General features: G+C 38.5%; 1 protein-coding gene across 2 annotated transcripts in view; it reads right to left on the bottom strand.

The window, feature by feature from the left end:
• Positions 1 to 16457, bottom strand: part of LOC106624305 (L-lactate dehydrogenase) — a 138414-nt gene extending 121957 nt beyond the window's left edge. Inside the window, exons 1-2 of one of the 2 annotated variants that reach the window (XR_011396962.1) lie at positions 15925 to 16047; positions 14821 to 15062 (exon numbers count right to left, since the gene is read on the bottom strand). Coding sequence is in view for 1 of the 2 variants with exons in the window: in XM_036364487.2 (XP_036220380.2) it covers positions 15925 to 16316 (392 nt within the window). In the remaining variant the exon portion in view is untranslated. Of the gene's footprint in view, positions 1 to 14820; positions 15063 to 15924 lie in introns of those variants that run through there. The other variant, XM_036364487.2, reaches the window with a different exon arrangement.
• Between the last annotated feature and the right edge of the window lie 1747 nt (positions 16458 to 18204).

Below are 18204 nucleotides of genomic sequence, written 5' to 3'. Positions count from 1 at the left end.
GTCACCACCGACACGCTGATTGAACCGGACTCCGTCTTAATAATAAATTTTTATCAGTCGCTGGTGTAAGCCACCTGTTAATACGCATTGGCGTAACCAAATTAAGCAACGGTCGTATTAGGAGAGTAAATATGCACCGACTTTGTTGTATTGTAAAATCGTGCAATTATTTGCTTTACTTTTTTTAAGTTCGCTAAACAGTAAAAATACAAATATATATACACACACTAATGTATTTCTTTTGTGTATATACCTATGTGATCATCGCTCTTGTATTCGCACGCACTCGTTATTTCTTTGTATTTCATTTCGGTTTCTCTTCCATTTCAGTGCAGTTCATTTCATTTCAATTCATTCGGTTTAATTCTCTTTTATTATTTATAAATCCTTCGCGAATGCGTTTCACACTTCATTGAGATCGCGCATAAAAGCGCTTTAATAACTCAAGCAAGATGCCGATGCTGCCGCTACAATGCCAATGCCTGCGCCAAAAACAAGAACAACAACAGCCAAGAAAGGAAACGGCATACCAATAATCAGCTAACCGTCCAAGCAGTTCGAATAAGAACGAAGAACGCGTCGGCTCACACTGTGCTGTGGCCCCGCACCTCCCCTGTGCTGATTGGTCCGCTCCGCTAACGGCAGTGGTTTTATCTGTCTTTCTGCCTCACTTGGACTCTGGAACGAAGTCACAACCAACCACTGGCAGAGCGTGTTTATTTGCGCGGCATTTGTGAAATGCGCCAAAGAAATGATGGCACTTCCATACCAAAGCACACCACACACACACACACACACTTGCAAATAATAAGTTGATATGTGAATACATGAAGGTATGGCTGGCTGGGTGTTGTTTCATTTCAGTCGATGCCTTTATGAGTTATGAAAATTGCTTAATATCACATGCTCGACGATTTCTTCATTTGCTTTACTAACGCTACGCTCATAAATTCGCTGATTAAAGAAATTTTCGAATGAAATTCTTAAATTATACGCGCGCCAATTTGGATTATACACGCGAATATATCTGTACAAATATTATATATGTTTATGTGTGGTGCTGTGTATCGCATATCTTGGCGCATCGCCCATCATTGCCGTTCAACCTTAATCGCCATCAATTAACACCAAATTCAAATAAAGCCTGACATGCACTTAATTCGCTTTATCTGCCCAATGGACATTTCATATCGCGAAAAGCGCTTCCGAATATTGTAGTTCGCACAGCGTCTTAGGCGTGCATTTCATTTATCATTATGGCAATGGCGTTCGCTCCTTTCACCTCCTAGTGCGCCGACGCTGCAATTGCTGCTGCTGCTGCCATTCGCCGTTAGCATTGACTTTGGCCATCTGCCGCATCTTTGGCGGAAAATGTTTCAAGTGAAAGAAAAATATATTTGAAGGCATCAAAATTGTAGCAGCAGCAACAACAAAACGCAAATGTTACAAAGCAAAGAGTTGGCGTGAAAGAAGCGAGCGCATGTGTCTTTTCGTTGCTTGCAATCGACACATTGTTGCACGAGACACTACTGTTGCGCAGTTGCAATTGTGTGCACTGCGAAAAATTTGTGGCACGATCTGATGAACGAGAAAAACGGCGCAAACATTATTCTAGGGCCTGCCTGGAGTTCATAATATATGCGCCGTCTAATAGATGAAGCCCATTTGACTGAATGCTTCTGTTGTGGATAGAACTCTATAAGCTATAAGGAGTTAAAGACAACACTAACTTGAATCTTTATGGAATCAGATACCTGATGCTAATATATTTGTAGAAGGTCCTGAAATTTTACTAGCAGTTGTTTTTTAGTGGTTGCCGCTGACATTTACCAACAGAGAATAAAGAAAACACTTTCCAGTTTTGAACTTAAATATTAAGGTGCTTATGTGGAAAATAGCGCGATATCCCTGCAAGGTCCAAGGGCAAAACTCGGATTCTTTGAGCGGTTTGACTACCGTCAACATCCGGTAAAGGATAACTAACAACGATGGAAAGGTGTAAACTTGGTTAGAAAACGTATTCATAAAGGCTGCTGGAATACTTTTTGAAAAGCCTATACAAAAAAGCTCCCAGTAAGCTCCGGTATTGTTAATATGGAAGCTCCCTGAGTCGACTGTGTTAAACTGGTAATTGAGATCCTATATAACATCGGAGTTGTTATGATCGATTAAAGCTGACCGGAACGAACAGTCATACTTAGATGACGCAGGCAAGTGGCTTCTTTAACTCAGCATTTTTAATGCGACATAAACTGTGAATTTTACTGGCCAAAGTGCAATGGCTGCATCAAAACAACATGTGTATCACTTAAACTTTAACCACCTTCAATATGAAATAGGAATTCGGAAGTTCCGAATTCGTCTAAAGCCACCAAATTTCTGCTCAGTGTAAAGAATGTGTCTGTGATCAGATCAATCCTTTCTAACTGTGCGCCGCTGCCGCATGATTGGTCAGCATGTCGTGGCCAACACTTTGCCACACTCCTCGTCAACTCTACGGGTTTCGCAAGCATTGCCCAGAGTGGGCATACAAAAGCTTCCATCACGTCTATATATATATATATATCAATATACATATATACTACTACAGCCTACAGCCATAGACATCTTCGGTGTAACAGCTACCAATTTTGAAAACATTGTCCGGCTGCTGTTCGGCGCTGTAACTGGCTGCTTTTGAATTGCAGAGTGGATGCCTGTCAGCCGACTTTCCTTGCGGCCGTGTTTGTGGCGTCCACTTGTACCGATGCCGCCACCGCCTTGTGCGCACACAATGATGATTAATTGACTTTCAAATTCGTTGAAATTTTTAATTTTTTAAACACGCTCAAGCGATTAATCAGCAAATGGTTGAGTAGGCAGTTAGACAAGCAACCAGGCTGGCCGGCTGGAGATGGTGGACTCCGCTGCGAAAGTCAGCTAGGAGCGCCATGTCGACGTGTTTACATTAGAAGGGCACAATGATTAAATGCAAATCCTTTAACAGCGGGATAATCCAATAAGTGAATGAAAAAGCGATGTCAAGTTCGCGTATTCAACGAATTCAATGATGACTTTTATTCGTTTTTGCATATTGTATGTATATTTATTTAAAGGTATGTAAATGAAGTAAATGTGTATGGCAAATGAAATGGTACGGAAATGGTAACAGTGCCAGATTTATGTTGATTGTGTAATGCGAAGTGATCTGTGGGGTCTTAAAACGAGAATACCAGAAGAAAATAGCAAAGACTTAACAAACATCGTCATTAAGATAGAACAAGTCTGTAATTTTTATGGCTGATCTGGAGTCCGATTGCATATGGGGTTTATGACCTAGGTCTTAGAAATTTTTACTTCAACAATAGATCTATTTTTGGACTTTCAGACCCCTAAAACGTTTTTCCAGCACAGGTGATCGGCATTAATGTACAGATGGATCTAGTGCTTCGGAGTCTAGCGTCCATCGGAGAGGACTAACTCCGATAAGGGGACAAATATACTAATTAGCCTATAGATCGCACCCTCGAGAATTGTTAAGAACTACCTAAATATATCATATACGTGAGACTAAATATAGAGTAATCACAAGAGCTGCGAAGCTAATGAGCTTGTTAGATAAATATGCAAATTAAGAACGGTTCGGTATTCCGCTGTCTATATGCTAGACGGACGCACATCGAGTGAGTTTACGAACCAAGCTCATTCTGATCGAGTTCATCTCTTCTAATGTGGACTCAAGAGCCTTCAGGTCTGGTTTATCTTTTTGCTCTCGCTTCCATTGGGAATGATAATCATGGCTGTTGTATAAAATAAAATGGAACGCAAATGTTCTGCCGACAGCAAGGCACTAAAAATTGAACACGTGTTTTCCACGTTGAAGCGGGAAGAGTGACAAAACTATACCAACAACCAAAACCACTCTCGGCAGCATCAACCATCAACACTCGGTTTGCAACAACAATAAGGCCAATGACACAGACATAATAAACTGTCATGGGGGTGACAAAGGGAGTATGGGCCGTCAGCAACATTCTAGCTGAAATAGCTGTTGTCAAACTCACAGCGACTGCTAACATTAACTGTGCCAAAAACAACATATACATGTATGCGTTGTAACAACAATATGACACACTTAGCGTAAAATTGCGGCGACAAACAATGCAAAGTACCAAAAAGCTTGACTGCATCAAAGCTCCACTACTATCAGTACCCGACAGGGCACTGTAAAGAGCAAAGCCACGAGCAGTGAAAGGTAGTTGCCGGGCGGAAAATTGGGCCGTGGTTGACAACTGCACACTATTCAGTCGCTGCTCGTGGCTGCAGCTTCAATAATTTGGACTGTCAACAGGCGTCGGAAAGCTCTGTGTTACACATGCATATACATATATATACGAGGTATATATTCGTATGCACATTTGATTGCTTGCATGGTTTTGTAAAACACTTTTGCAATGAATATTTACTTACACGTCATCAAGTTTAGTGAGTGTGGTCGATTTTTGTGGTTTACGGTTGGCTATTGAAAGCAAAAAATCCAACTAAATGCGATATTTTACTATGTGGCCGCCAGAATGTGTGGTAAAAAGTCAATAAAGTTAACGATATCTGTTATGGCTGGAAATATTTGCAACAATTGTATATGTTGTATGTTTGTCAAAAAAATGTTTCAAAAGCATTTTAGTATTTAGATGTGGCTACATGGACCGATGGACGCTATTTGCTCAGCCAACAGAATAGTTGTCGATAAATACTACCAAATCTGTAGGTATTAATATATGTTTTGTTTACTTTGAGTAGGTTTATCGGCAAATATAGGTATATATATATATACAAGATTTGTTGCAAGATTAAAGTACATCTTTTTGGAATTCTTTGATTTGTAACAAATCTAAGATTTAAAAATTATTTCGGGAGAAAAGTAGTTTCGTGAGATCGGTTGAAAGCAAAGAGAGGCAAATCGGTTTCAACTAAAGTTATGATTTCAGTTTTGCTTTCACAAGAAGACGACTTACGTGGGCGTAAACTTTCCGAAATCAAAAACATGTTTTTGGATACGCACAAGCTTCATAGTTGCCGGACTTTACAAAATGCTTGAGATTTATTCTAAAGATTTAGCATTCTACTTATATTGATATTATATATAAATATGTATACATATATGTAAGACTATTATTTATAACTTCGACTGAGCTTTTTAACCATTTATATAAGATTCAGTAAAAAAAATTAATTTTTGCATTAAATTGTAAAATCTATTTAGCATAGTTAGAATGTTCTGATTGAGGTCAAATAGGCACCGTATTGTTCGTTAACTTATTGACATATTGAAGGTAATCTCATAATAGAAACTCTCGTTCCTATTAGCAAAGAACTGCGACAGTCGATTTTCAAAAGCTTGTTTTGTGACGAACTTTTCCACTAAAAAAAGCATACAAAGGAACAGGTAGTAATCACTTGGTGTGCGGTGCGGGCTAAGTGTCGCCATCGATGTATGAGGCCTAGTGTTGTCCTGATAGAGCACAATTCTTCCCATAATAGCTAAATGACCTTCCTAAAAACTAATCTTGGCTTGGCCACCGTTGAATTGATTTTGTTGCGACTCGCAGATGGAAATTTCGTCCATGGGGCTTCTCCCGTTAACTCGCAACGGTGGCACCACCGTCGTATAAAGTCGCTTTGAACCATCAGTATTATGATAGACAATTAAGTTGTTCAATAATGAGAGTTTCCCCCCACAACAATTACATTCAAATGTATGTACTTGTATATATACATATTTACGAACTTTAACGCCAACACAAATACACATTTAACAAACTGAAATAAATTTCAATTAAAACACAAATGTTAGTTCACTAGACTTTTGGTACACGTGCACATTGTACGGAATTTAAACGAATATATGTATGTATGTACGTTAGAACGTTCTCACCGACAAATTCCATTACCTTCATCCCTCAACCGCTGCTGTAGAGCAGCGTCTGCTCCATAATAAGTAAATTGTTTTTCCGCTTGTAATTAAATTTCGTTCTACATGAAATCAAGTAGACACGCCCTCATGCTCCACATTGCTGATGGATGAGGGAGCGGTAGCTATTTATTGCCATGCCACCGTGCAACATGTTGCACATATGTATGTACCATTTACTTGTACATATTGCAATTGCCTATCGGGCAGTGAATATCAATGAAACCAATCAATAATTATATCTGCTCATCGCCAGCACCGTTATTTTGACTAGCAAGAATGTGCTACAACTGATTACAATTACAAAGCATGCATGGCACATAAACATATGTATGCTGAATGCATGTACATATGTAAACTACAAGTATAAACCAGCTTTGTAAAGACAGTGGCAGCTTTGCCGCATCTTCAAGCACAACATGTCTCTAATACTGGATATTCTGCGCGAGGAGGTGTTCGTAAGTGAGTGCAAGTGCATCTACTGCACGCACACACATACGTTGAACATGTACATATGTATATAAGCGTATGCAGGTGTATTGTATTCAAATGTTATACTGTGATTTACACACCTCGCCTTTCTTGCCGCTTTGCACTTAGAACGCCCGAAGCAATCTGCAGTGTCGCAAGCGGTGTGGTGGTGTAGTTGTTGTTGGCGCTGCTGTGCTTATTGTTGCCAAGCAACTTAGCCGCCTAACCATCTAACCACCTAACCAAATAACCAAACAACGGCATATCAGCGCAAGCGAGCTACTAAGCAACCTGCACAGCCAACCTGCCCAGCCTCGGAATGCGCAGGAACTAATGCAATTAATATTGAATGCCAATAGCTGACCATAATTTACGTGCAGCGTTTATGATGCGGTGGCGGACGTGGCGGATTTGTTTGAGATGCCTGGCGGTGGGGCGATCGGTATTATGGTTGTGGCTGTAGCAGCATAGTCACTGCAATAGCAAGCTGCCTTCGGGGTGTTGCCGCACACTCAAAGGAGGTGGAGTACTTGCAATTACATGCATCTTTGCAATGGGTGTGTGTGTGAATGTGTGGCATGAGGAAAGATGCAGCAAGAATTGCTAATATCCAATTCTGCTAAAAATTTGTAATTCTTATATTCAAAAGAGTTTTGCATGATTTGGAAACGAAAATTTTAATTAAAGAAATATTTAAATATTTTAAGATTGTGTGAAACGCAAGCATCATTAATCGCGTCCACAATACGCCGCTTGTTTTAAAGTACCCAGTAATGATTATGAGATACCGAAGATGAGAACCTCAGAGCATATGGCTAATTATATTTCGAAAATAATATTTTTTATGAATAATAATGTGGTCTCAAAAAAAATTGTATGAAATCGTTTCAATACTTACAACGGCCCCGTATACCCAATATAATGACTCTAGAATTCAATTTTATTATTTACATTATTATTACATACATATAAGTTGTAGTAAAAAGAAATCCATTCTTTTCCAATATATAGTTTTAGTAATCTGTACCTCACGTTTTTTAATATAATTGGGTAACGCATTCGACAGTTAAGATTTCGTACTAAGGAAACCTCTTAGACAGTTTTATTGCCACACCCAGTACTATTTGAGCACGGATCCAAGACGGACACCAGCAAAGAAGAATACGCCATATTTTACAGAGTTTTTTCGATTAAGTCGAAAAAGTAAGGCATGCTGATAATGTGAATAGTACTGTAAGATCAAATCACGCGCACTTTTGATTTCGTCGATTTCTTTCGATAATTTTGACGTCAAAATTGTGTGCCATCAGTTAAGCGTCGGGCCATACACAACAACTTTGACTCAGCAGAAGCTCCTGGAGCCTGATTGAGAAGTTTTCAGGCATCCACCTTATAGTCCGCACTTGACACTAAGTTATTTTATGTGATATTTTATTGTAGTAAAAAGAAAATTACCCTGAATTATTTTTTCGAGCATACGATGGTTGGAAGCCAAAAAAGCACGTAGACATGTTATTTTAAAAACAAGATGATTTGGTTCTAAAAATTAATTAAATCTATCCATATGAACTGCTAACCGCCATATATCGAGCACTTGAACTTAGTCCCTCCGCATATTATTAAATAATGTTTTAAGGGATCATTATATGTCACCGTTATTGAATACAATATTGTTTACTACCACAAAACTCTATTTATGATAATTTAGAGCATGCTAAACGCCTACAAATATACTTCAAAAGACAGCATAAATCGATATTTCCCTCAAGTTCTTTGTGCTATAAATAACCTGGAACGCTCGAACACTCACAAAAGATACGCCCTATAAGTATGTACAAATAAATCTATTGAAAATTGTGTAGGCACATGTGTGAGTGTATATAAAAAGGCATTATCGAAAGCAACACTGTTGTAGCGATTGTTAACGCAACGCTTTGGGTGGTCCAATCAAATGATGGGTCCATCAACAAATTAATGACGCACACAAACGGTAACATTAAATAAAGAATACACACGCAATATGGAACATGGCGCTACAGCGTACATGCCACACACACACATATAAACACGTAAGAATGTGCAAAGCCATGTGGCAACAAGTCGTTGCGGCTTGTTTTGTTTGATTTAAGCGTGGCGCTGTTGACGTTAGAACCAAAATAAAAAGTAGAAAAATAAAGTTTGTGGTAAAAGCAACATTTGTTGTGGTTGCCACAGCAGGTATACACATATGCTAATCAACCGAATTTAGTATCACATGCGCGCAATCGAACAATGGAGACAACCAAAAGCGTGGAGACAGAAAAATTAATAAAAATCTCTTTCGAATTATGTGTGAGTGAGCTGTTACTGTTTTCACAGCAATTTGTTTGGCTGTGGTGGCTGTGGCAACATGGGTGGTCCACACGCGCGCATATGTGTTTTTTTTGTTATTTCATGACAACAACAACAACAACAATAACAGTGAAGAGGCGTGCACGCACACACCCACATACACGTGTCAGCTGCAAGCGCGTTGCTACTGCTTCATTGTTGCAACATTCGTGGCAACTAGGCATCTCACAATTAGCCTGGCGCCTGCTGCCAACAAAATTGTGGCAACTACTACGTAGTAGCAGCTACTTAATTAGCAGCGTTACATTTTTGAAGTGTAATTAATTTCGCTTTTCATTCAATTTTATCGCATTTATTGAGGCAAAGCGTGGCAATGTGGCAAAGTGTGTGGCATATACTGTGCGATGCAGTTAGTTAGCGCTGATGTCAGTTGTGGCAGTGGCGCGCATTTACCGCATGCAACAGCTGCTCGCCGCTTATTAAAGTTGGGATAATACATTTTTGTTGTTTATTGCTGTCACAACGGTAATTAACTAGATTAAACCGAGCGTTGACAGCTAACACCATACACATGCCAGCTATATGGCGCATGTGCGTATGTATGAGTGTGTGCGTTGACTTGCTTGCCACAGCCACCTTTGCGCAGTTTGTGGCATGCGACAGCGCCTTGATTTTAACCTTTCACAATCGCCAACAACAGGCTGGCTGGCGCTTTAGATCATCTGCTGCTGTTGTTGTTGTTGTTGTTTCTGTTGTTTGTTTTCGGCAATTTGTAAGCAACAATGTTGGCTTGGCATTACGCTGGTGTTGCCGCTGTTGTTGGCCCTGTAGCTGTCGCCGCTGTTGTTGTAGTTGTTGTTGTCGTTGTTTTTGTGTGACTTGTGTTCGCGCTTTTGTCGCAAGTTTTGCGTTTTTGGCACGTTTTCATTCTTGTCTTAATTAATTACTTGCCAAAGTGCATTACGTGCCAGTGTTATTGTTGCTGCCAATTGTTGTTGTTGTTGTTACCATTTCTTGTTGTTTTTGCTACAGCCAAACACCATAGCTGCAAGTGTTCATGTTATTACACCAGTATTTGCCGTTAATGCTGCTTTTATTGTTGTTGCTGTTGCTGTTATTGTTGTTGCTTTCGTAAGCGCTTTAACCCACATTTGACGCTATCTAATTAGCAAAGTACATCGCTAGTTTGCCTGCTTCGCTACACACACTGCCACACAGTCATTCAGCGCCGTTCGGTCCTGCAAGCCGCTTTAGTCATTGTTGTTGCTATTTTGCAGGTTTTTGATACTGCACTCACTTCGAGCTGTTTTTTTTTTTCTGTGAAAATTTTCGCTTGGCTTCTTATTTTCCAGCAACTGCAGTTGCTACCAGTATTACTGCGGCAAATTTCGTCGCTGTTGTTGATGCAAATTACCAAATTTGCTTAACTCCAACAGCGTGCAACAAGCGTGTGGATATTTGCGCTAGTCGCTGGGGTAAGGGCCACGTATACAACAGCTGACGCAAAGCGGCTTAACGAGCTGGCCGCATAAGCCCAAGCGGAGTTGTGACTGTAGCATGGCGCTTAATAGCGTTCACCAGTCACTTTGGCTCATATTGTCGCGTCCATGGTGAGACTCTCTGGGTGGCGGGTGAACTTCTTTCTTTGTAAATTAGAAAAGCTGCTTGATGAATTGAACTGTCTGTTTGTGTATGGGTTTCGAAACCGCGTATTTAGTAAAGATGATCAGATTCAGTTCAACATGTGTATATCTTTTTATTCTTGATATGAGATATAGGCGTGGCATCGCTGTTATCGGTATAAAAGATGGCACTTAAGGTTGAAGCTTTGGCAGCACTTGTGCTATTGTGTTCAATTATCAATTGCGTTAAAGAATTCGAACTATTTGGGAATATATAAATTTGGTCGGGTTATTGATGACTTTGCTGCAATTCTCTAAATTACTTATAGGTATGTATTATGTGGAACCTACTGAACCTACTGAAGGTCAAGGTTATTAAGAACATACATACATATCTTCTCCATTAAGTTCCTTCATATATCATTTTAGGTTCATACTTAGAGTATAATTTAAAATAATTTACAACTAAAGTATAAAGAAACTTTCAGATATATTAAGATTCTGCAACAGCAGCAAGATATGATTGTTTTTATCGAATATGAAACAAAGATACATAAGAGTTCATTTTCAATAAAATTTTGCTTGCGAACCTATTAAAAAAGTTATCGATAACATTTAAACTTATTTCGCCCAAAAACGTACATATCGACTTAAAAAAGAAAACTATTTAAAAACGACCGCCAACCACACCGTACTTACGTATCGCCATGCCAAAGATGGCGATGACACTTTTGTAAAAATGTCAGCTGTCCACGCTTGACAGTTTGACACTGCCCCCGACATGCAATAACATTTCCGGCAGTTGGCGAATGAAATGCGATAATTAATAAGAAAAAATTTCGCAGTAAACTTCGCCAGGAGCCACACAGACAGCCACCTCAAATTGGTCAATAATTCATGAATATTAACTGCTTAAATGTATGTTTATGCGATTCGTCTGTAGTCGTGCGCGACGCGAAAGCTATCCGTCGTGGTTGCGACAATATACGGAATGCGAGAATAAAAGGTAGTGACATTAAATTTAATTAGACATACATACTTTCGCAATATAAAATAATTAACAAAAAAGAAAAACAAAAACAACGTGAAACTGAAAATTCAAAAAAGTGCGTTGCTTAAAATATCAATATTTTTTCGAAAATACATTAACTCTTAAAAGCTATTAAAGCGAGAGAAAGCGTTCGAAAGCGAACCAGAAATCAATGCAGCAAACGAGATGCATACATACTTATGTATATATGTAGCAATAATAGCATGCAAAAAATGAAACGCGCACAGTGGGGTGAGTTAGCATTGATATATGATTTTAAATTACGGTTCATCAACAAGCGAAAATTTACGCTTGTAATAGAAAAAAGATTAATCAACTAGTGATGTGATAATATTATATAAGGTGTGCCGCAGTTTGTTAAAATTGAATAGCTTGACTGGCAATACTGGTGGTATTTTACAACTTTCGAAAAGATGTTTTGTTCGCAATGGTTGAAAATGTTGCAGAACCATTTTGGAGAGTCTACTTTATCTAGGTCGTGAAGTCATCGAAAACTAGTCTCATTCAAGTCGTTCATCCACCTCTATGTTATTAGTGACGATAAAATCGAAAAAGATAAAGAAACTTTGCTTCAAAATCATAGTTTTGGCATCAGGGAGATAGCATAGGATCTGAACCTCTCTAATGGATCGACATATGACGGTATTAAAAAAATATATGGTAAAAATGATTAAAGAAAATATTTATAAAACTATAAAGTTTATCTACCATTTTCGATTGCAAGATACACGTGAAGATAAAGTGAAGTAAAATATTTTAAATTTCATCAGCAATTTAAAAAAACGATTCAGTTATATTTTTTGTTTTTGATATTTTCACTGCCAACATGCTATCAATTGTACAAAGACTTTCGATTTCGTCCCACTGTCGCTTTGTATATATTGCCTACAACGTTATTTCATTATGCGTATTTTGTTCGGTTTCCGAATCGTTTTTTGTGCCGTGGCTGCTTTATGGCTGCTCGTTCTGATGACAAAATTTATTAATGCCTCGAAGACGTATTGGCATAGTGCATGGTGCGCATTATGTCGCATTGATGCTGTTGCATTATACCGCTAATATAATGAGGTTTGTGTTTTTTTTTTCAGATGCTTGTAATAGCGTTCGCCAAAATTTCGGCGTGCGTTATTTTGGTGGGCAACCGTAGGTTTGGCTGTGTGTAGGCAATTGTTTGTCGGAACGTCTGTCTGTCGGTATGCCGTCAATGTCCGAATATTGTCATTGCCTAAGTTTGGCGAGAGTTAATAAATCACAGCGCCGCTGACACATGTCGTAAATGCCAAAGTGAAAAATACAGGCGAGAGAAAAAAATAAAAGCGAACATAAATTTTGGTAAAATGCGTACATATTTATAGAAACACATACATATGTATACGAAATAAAAACAAATTGCTGGCACTTACCTGCCTCCGGTAGTGTGTTTGGGTTTTTTTTTTTAGAATTTTAGCAAATCTTGCCAATCAATCAGGTGACAAACCGAAGCAAAGAGTATTTGCGGTGACACGTGATGGAAGGGGGGTTTAATTTTGAATATAAATTCAAAATACCATTGAAAATCAATTCAAACGTGTATGTGCTTGTGCATAAAAGTGTGAGCTTTGTAAAAAATAATTGGCGAAAATGTCAGAAGAGGTCAAAACGCACCAACACAGCCGCATTTGCATTTAGAAATTTCAATTTTTCAATTTCTCATTTTTTTTTTCAAATTTGCATTACGTTGGCTGTTGTTATTGCCTTCACGCTAGTTGTACTAAATCACGAAAACGCTGTTCGGCCAGCACAAACAAGCGCACATCATTTGGCGACTCCTCACATGGCCGCGCCACACACCCCCACGCATGCACACGACGACAGCGCAGCTCGATGCTTTTAAATCGCATTAAGTCATGCCGCTCGCTATAATTCGGCTACAATGTTTTGGAGTGTATGGCGGCAAGTAAGCAGTGGACCCACGGTAGCATCTTAGCGCTAAGCCTAACGTCCTGTTTTACTATTTCACATAATGGCATGCGCTCTAACTATTGTTGTTGTTGTGTTATCCACATTTGGCTTTTCGCTGTGTCGTGTTGACGCTAATGGTGTTGCTCGCCAAGTCAGCTGCCTTGTTGTTGGCCGTATTGTTGTTGTTGTTGTCGGCAACACCTTCATTAGCATATTTGGAAATTTGCATTAACACCTTCTGAATTATGTAACTACGTTGAATTTCTGAATGAAATTACCGAAAAGTGTACGAATGTACCGTAGACAAGTTGGTTGCTGCTACAAGTGCAAGACTGAGTGTGTGTGGGTGTGGGTTTTGTTTTAGTGCCACAGCCAGAAGAGCGGTCAATTGAGCATGTCTTCAATGTGGCAAGTGTCTCGCATCGTACCTCAGCGTTGCAGACACAATTGGCAAGTAGCGAGTGTCGCATTTTAAAAACATAAATAAATATGTTGTAGGCGCAAAAATCGTTGCAAAAAGGGTGTTGCAAAAAAAACCATAAAATAATCCGTTAAAAGTTAAGAGCTCACATTCAAATAATTTAATGCAAATTTTCAAGCTTTAAATTTGATAAATATTTTTTTTTTTGTTACGATATTGGAGATATATGTACTTTCTATTAAATACTGTATCTCCTAAAACTTCAAAGATTGAGTATATACTACGTTGATGATTTTCATTGAGGCAACTTTGAGTCTCGGTATTTCCGGACAATATTTTGATGCTGTCTCGATTTTCTATAAAAAATGACTCACGAAAAATTATGCAATCGATAAGTTTATTTATGTTTCTTTGCTAGAACAGTTTTTATAACTCAATCTAACGGTACTTAGACGCTGCATACTCACAGAGAATTGTCTACAGAGAAGAAAACTCTCTCAAAGGTTTCGAAAATTGATATATCATGTATAAGGGAGGACACAGGAGAGCAAAAGTAACAGCATGGGAAAACAAAAACCGAATTAATTTTTGAGGAGATTTATGTTTTAACTCCATTTGAAATATTTGACTTTGCTGTGTCCCCAAATGATCATTCGACCTCAGTTTTTTTTATTCTTTTTGAAATGGATCAAAGGCAATCATTGCCTAGGGTAGTTAACGTTTTACAAAATTAGGGAATTAGTGCCGAAAGGAGGCGATCTTCTCCGCTTTTCCTTTAAAGATGTACTCATTGTCAGAATTTTGCGCCATATAATAACATTGTAGAGGTAGATAGTAATGTCAAACTCTAATATTTTCACCATAAGTACTACATATTTCTTCTAAAGCTCATCAGCCGTATGGAAGCGACCTTTAATCTGTGGTTGTGTGGCTGCTGCGGTTAGTAAGGCAGTATTATACCAGAAATACGAAGAAAACTTCGAAGAAAAATAAAAATTCTGATTAAGGGGTCTAAATAAAACGAAGTCAGAAATGCATGAGAAACGATTTGAAGTCTTTTTATTACAAGTAATAACGATTAACGGTATTAACAATTTCAACAAATAAAATTTAATAACACTGTTAAGTCGAAACATTGTCAAAAAGAACTATCTCAGCTATGGATAATTGGTGATTGAAATTTGTTGGTCTTTAAGTTTTGAGATTATTGTGGCAGCTTTGCGAAAATGGTCTCAAGCTTGATCCGCTCCACTATTTTCAAGTCCATCTGTCAATCTAATAGGGGCGGAAAAAATAAAGAAAACCATTTTAGTGAGTCTTATTTATTTACAATGATCCTAAAATATGAAGAGTTTCCTCTGCTTAACCTGAAACCACAAGCCCCTTCTTCTAGCATATAACGGCAAATATGTCAGAGTCTGTCTACTACTATCGTGGTAAAAATATTCTCAGACAACATTCCTAGCGGCCTTCCGCATGAAGACAAGCTTGCAAAAGTGCAACAATTATGCAATCATGTTGCAACAATCATATACACATACACACATATGCACTTGTGTATTAATACCTACATAATAAGCTAAAAGACAGTGAAGCAGCAAAGGTGAAGGCAATAACAACCGTGTCTACGACTACTGGCCATCGCGCTGGCCAGCTATGTCAGCGCACATACACATACATACATGCATATATGCATGTGCACATGTGGCACTTACAGCCGGTGTGAATTGTATATATTTTGCTGCTCGGCGATGGTGCGCATTGTATATTGCAACATTTATTATGCAACATTGCGACAGAGGGCAACGCAACATTTTCGCTTGCAACTTTTGCTGCAGCCGTAAATTACAGCAGAAGCGAGGCGGCAACAAAGGAAGTGTAGTCTGTTACTGCAGTGTAGTGTGGTGTAAATTTGCGATTGCGATGGGCTGGCCGCATTGGTGTCGGCAGTGACGGCAGTGACGGCTGTACATTGTGCCACGCTGCCTGTTGGCTGCCGCCTGTTACCGCTTGCCCGTTATGGCCATAGCCATTGCTGTTGTCATCGTCATACTGAATTATTACATCGACACGAGATGTTGCACGCGCGATTTCGTGAGTGCATCTTATAATGCTATTAATTATTTGCATGTATCACCTTAAAATGTCAACGCTGTTGCTGGATGCCAGTTCGCTGGATGGTCGTGGCCCGTTCAATAGGATCTGCATACGGCCAAGATGCCGCTGGTGGGTTATCATTGACGGTATGGCTGTGCGTTTGCTTAACGCAGCGCCAGACGCACATATTAATGGCTGATATTTCGTGGTCTTCTGTTGCTCTAGTAGATATTGCTGTCGCTTGGCACCGGTTGCGTGCGCCTCTGGATTATGATAGAACATTCGCTGGGAATACTGGCGTTGTTGCGACAGTATGCTGCATTCGTACGGCGTATTTAGCGCAGACGGCGACCAAATGCGTCTGTTGCAGACACAACGTAAAGCAAACACACCGCGTACGGCGAATTTAACAAAATTTAATTTAGATAACATAACGATTATACCAAATAAGAAACGTTTTAAAAATTTTTATTAACAAAAGTTAACGTTTAATTTCGATAGCACGATTTATATTAATAAACTTTTGCACATTTGTATATTTATCTTCTGTGAAATTTTTAAGCTTTTCAATAGACAATTATTTGACATCATTTGATTTTTATATTTTTGAAAATTCATCACTTTCGCAAAAGTTTCTGATTGTATGATTACTTCAGTACAATTCTTGTGGCTGCAGTGGATATGCGTGAAATGAGTGTTTATCATGTTTAGGGCGCAATTTTTTGGATCACAAGCAGTCAGTATGAGGCCATCATTGCTAGTTTTATCAATAAACTAAACATATGTGGTGCGCTACAGGTTTGTCTAGAGGAAAAAGTTGGACGAAATCGAACTTACAAAATAAGGTTGTGGAATGTGATAATATGTATTCATAATTCGTGAGCAGAAAATTATAAATAACCATCCACATATCCATGAGATTCCTTTCGAGTAGCTCTCTCAAGTAATTATTTTTGACCGTTTGACCTGTGCAACTAGTTTTGCTCGAAGAAAGCTATAAAAAAAAACCTTAATTTGCCCGAGATTGTCGTACTTTTTAGGGTGGGGGCATCATTTAACTTATAATGGGCCACTACGCAACACATATCTTTTTTTATCTCCCCTCTCAATTTAATTGATCTCATCTTCATTTATGTAAAATATTTTTCATTGTTTTTCATTCAACCATATTGTTTTTGTCAGCTAATGTATTTATTGTCATTATAATAAAAATATAAACTGAATGTTTTACAAAAAAATTGATTGTATAAGTGTGGCTGCCATCAAGGTAGCAGTAGTTGTTGTACTACTTTTTAATCCAATTTGTTTGCGTACCTGGTCGCAACAGAATCGCTGAAAACTGCAAAGTCGATTAGCTAGCTAGAGAGGGCACCCATACCCCAATTTTCCGTTTCTCAATATTAAGTATTTTAAAAATGACCGACACACTTCTTCTCTAGCCATTTAGATTATCGTCAATCTAAAGTTTTAACTAAATGTCGTCTATACAAGAGACCTAACTTAATCCTAAGTGATTGGTACCCTTGTGATCCAAAGTTTTTTCTAATAATGGATGTCTAAACTAGAGATGACTCGACTGGGATGACGAATGTGTTTCTTATAGTCAACTAAATCGTATTGATTATATGATCGAGTTTAGCTATTAAAAAAATATTATAAAAATCATAATATTGGAGGCCTTAAAGATTGAACTTGTGTTCAATCCCTACTATATGTGAGTGGTGACCCAAACAGCACGATATTAGAGAAATGGTGTAAATAATAGTGGGTGATTTTTTAGATGTGTGTCTTTTTCGGAGTTGGTTTCTTTGACAGCTGTTGATCAATTTATACTTAGTTTGATTTGCCAGTTTATAATAAAATGCGTGCTAATTTTTTGCCAAAATATTGGTTCGGATCGCGCGACGCATTGCGGGATGCATCCAATATTCTGTCGACATATTTATCTAGCAGTATCGGCAATTCGAGCAAGGTGTATCGGTTTTTCACCATATTTACTCTAGAAGAGAATGTGCATCCTCAGAGACGCCTTACTTTGCACCGAATGTTATGGATAAGAGTAGAAAGAGAACCCGAATGTGTTCATCTGCTATCACGCGCAATAATTGAAGCTGTGTCCTTTCTATGGAAATTTTTTTAAAAGGATTTTAGTTTTCGGGCTTCCAATATCCAACTCGTCCAAGAATTGAAGCCCAATGGGACCAAAACAAGGTGACCACCGATCCCAATTTTTACGAGAAAATTATGAAAATCGCAATAAAGATGGTTTTAACAAAATTGTGCTTTGCTTTAGCACTTAATGTCTGCATCCCTACTATTC

This window comes from Bactrocera oleae, chromosome 6 (assembly GCF_042242935.1).
Source record: "Bactrocera oleae isolate idBacOlea1 chromosome 6, idBacOlea1, whole genome shotgun sequence".
Classification (NCBI taxonomy): Eukaryota; Metazoa; Arthropoda; class Insecta; order Diptera; family Tephritidae; genus Bactrocera; species Bactrocera oleae.
Note: the sequence above shows the minus strand (reverse complement) of the source record. Positions and strands in the feature narration are given on the sequence as shown.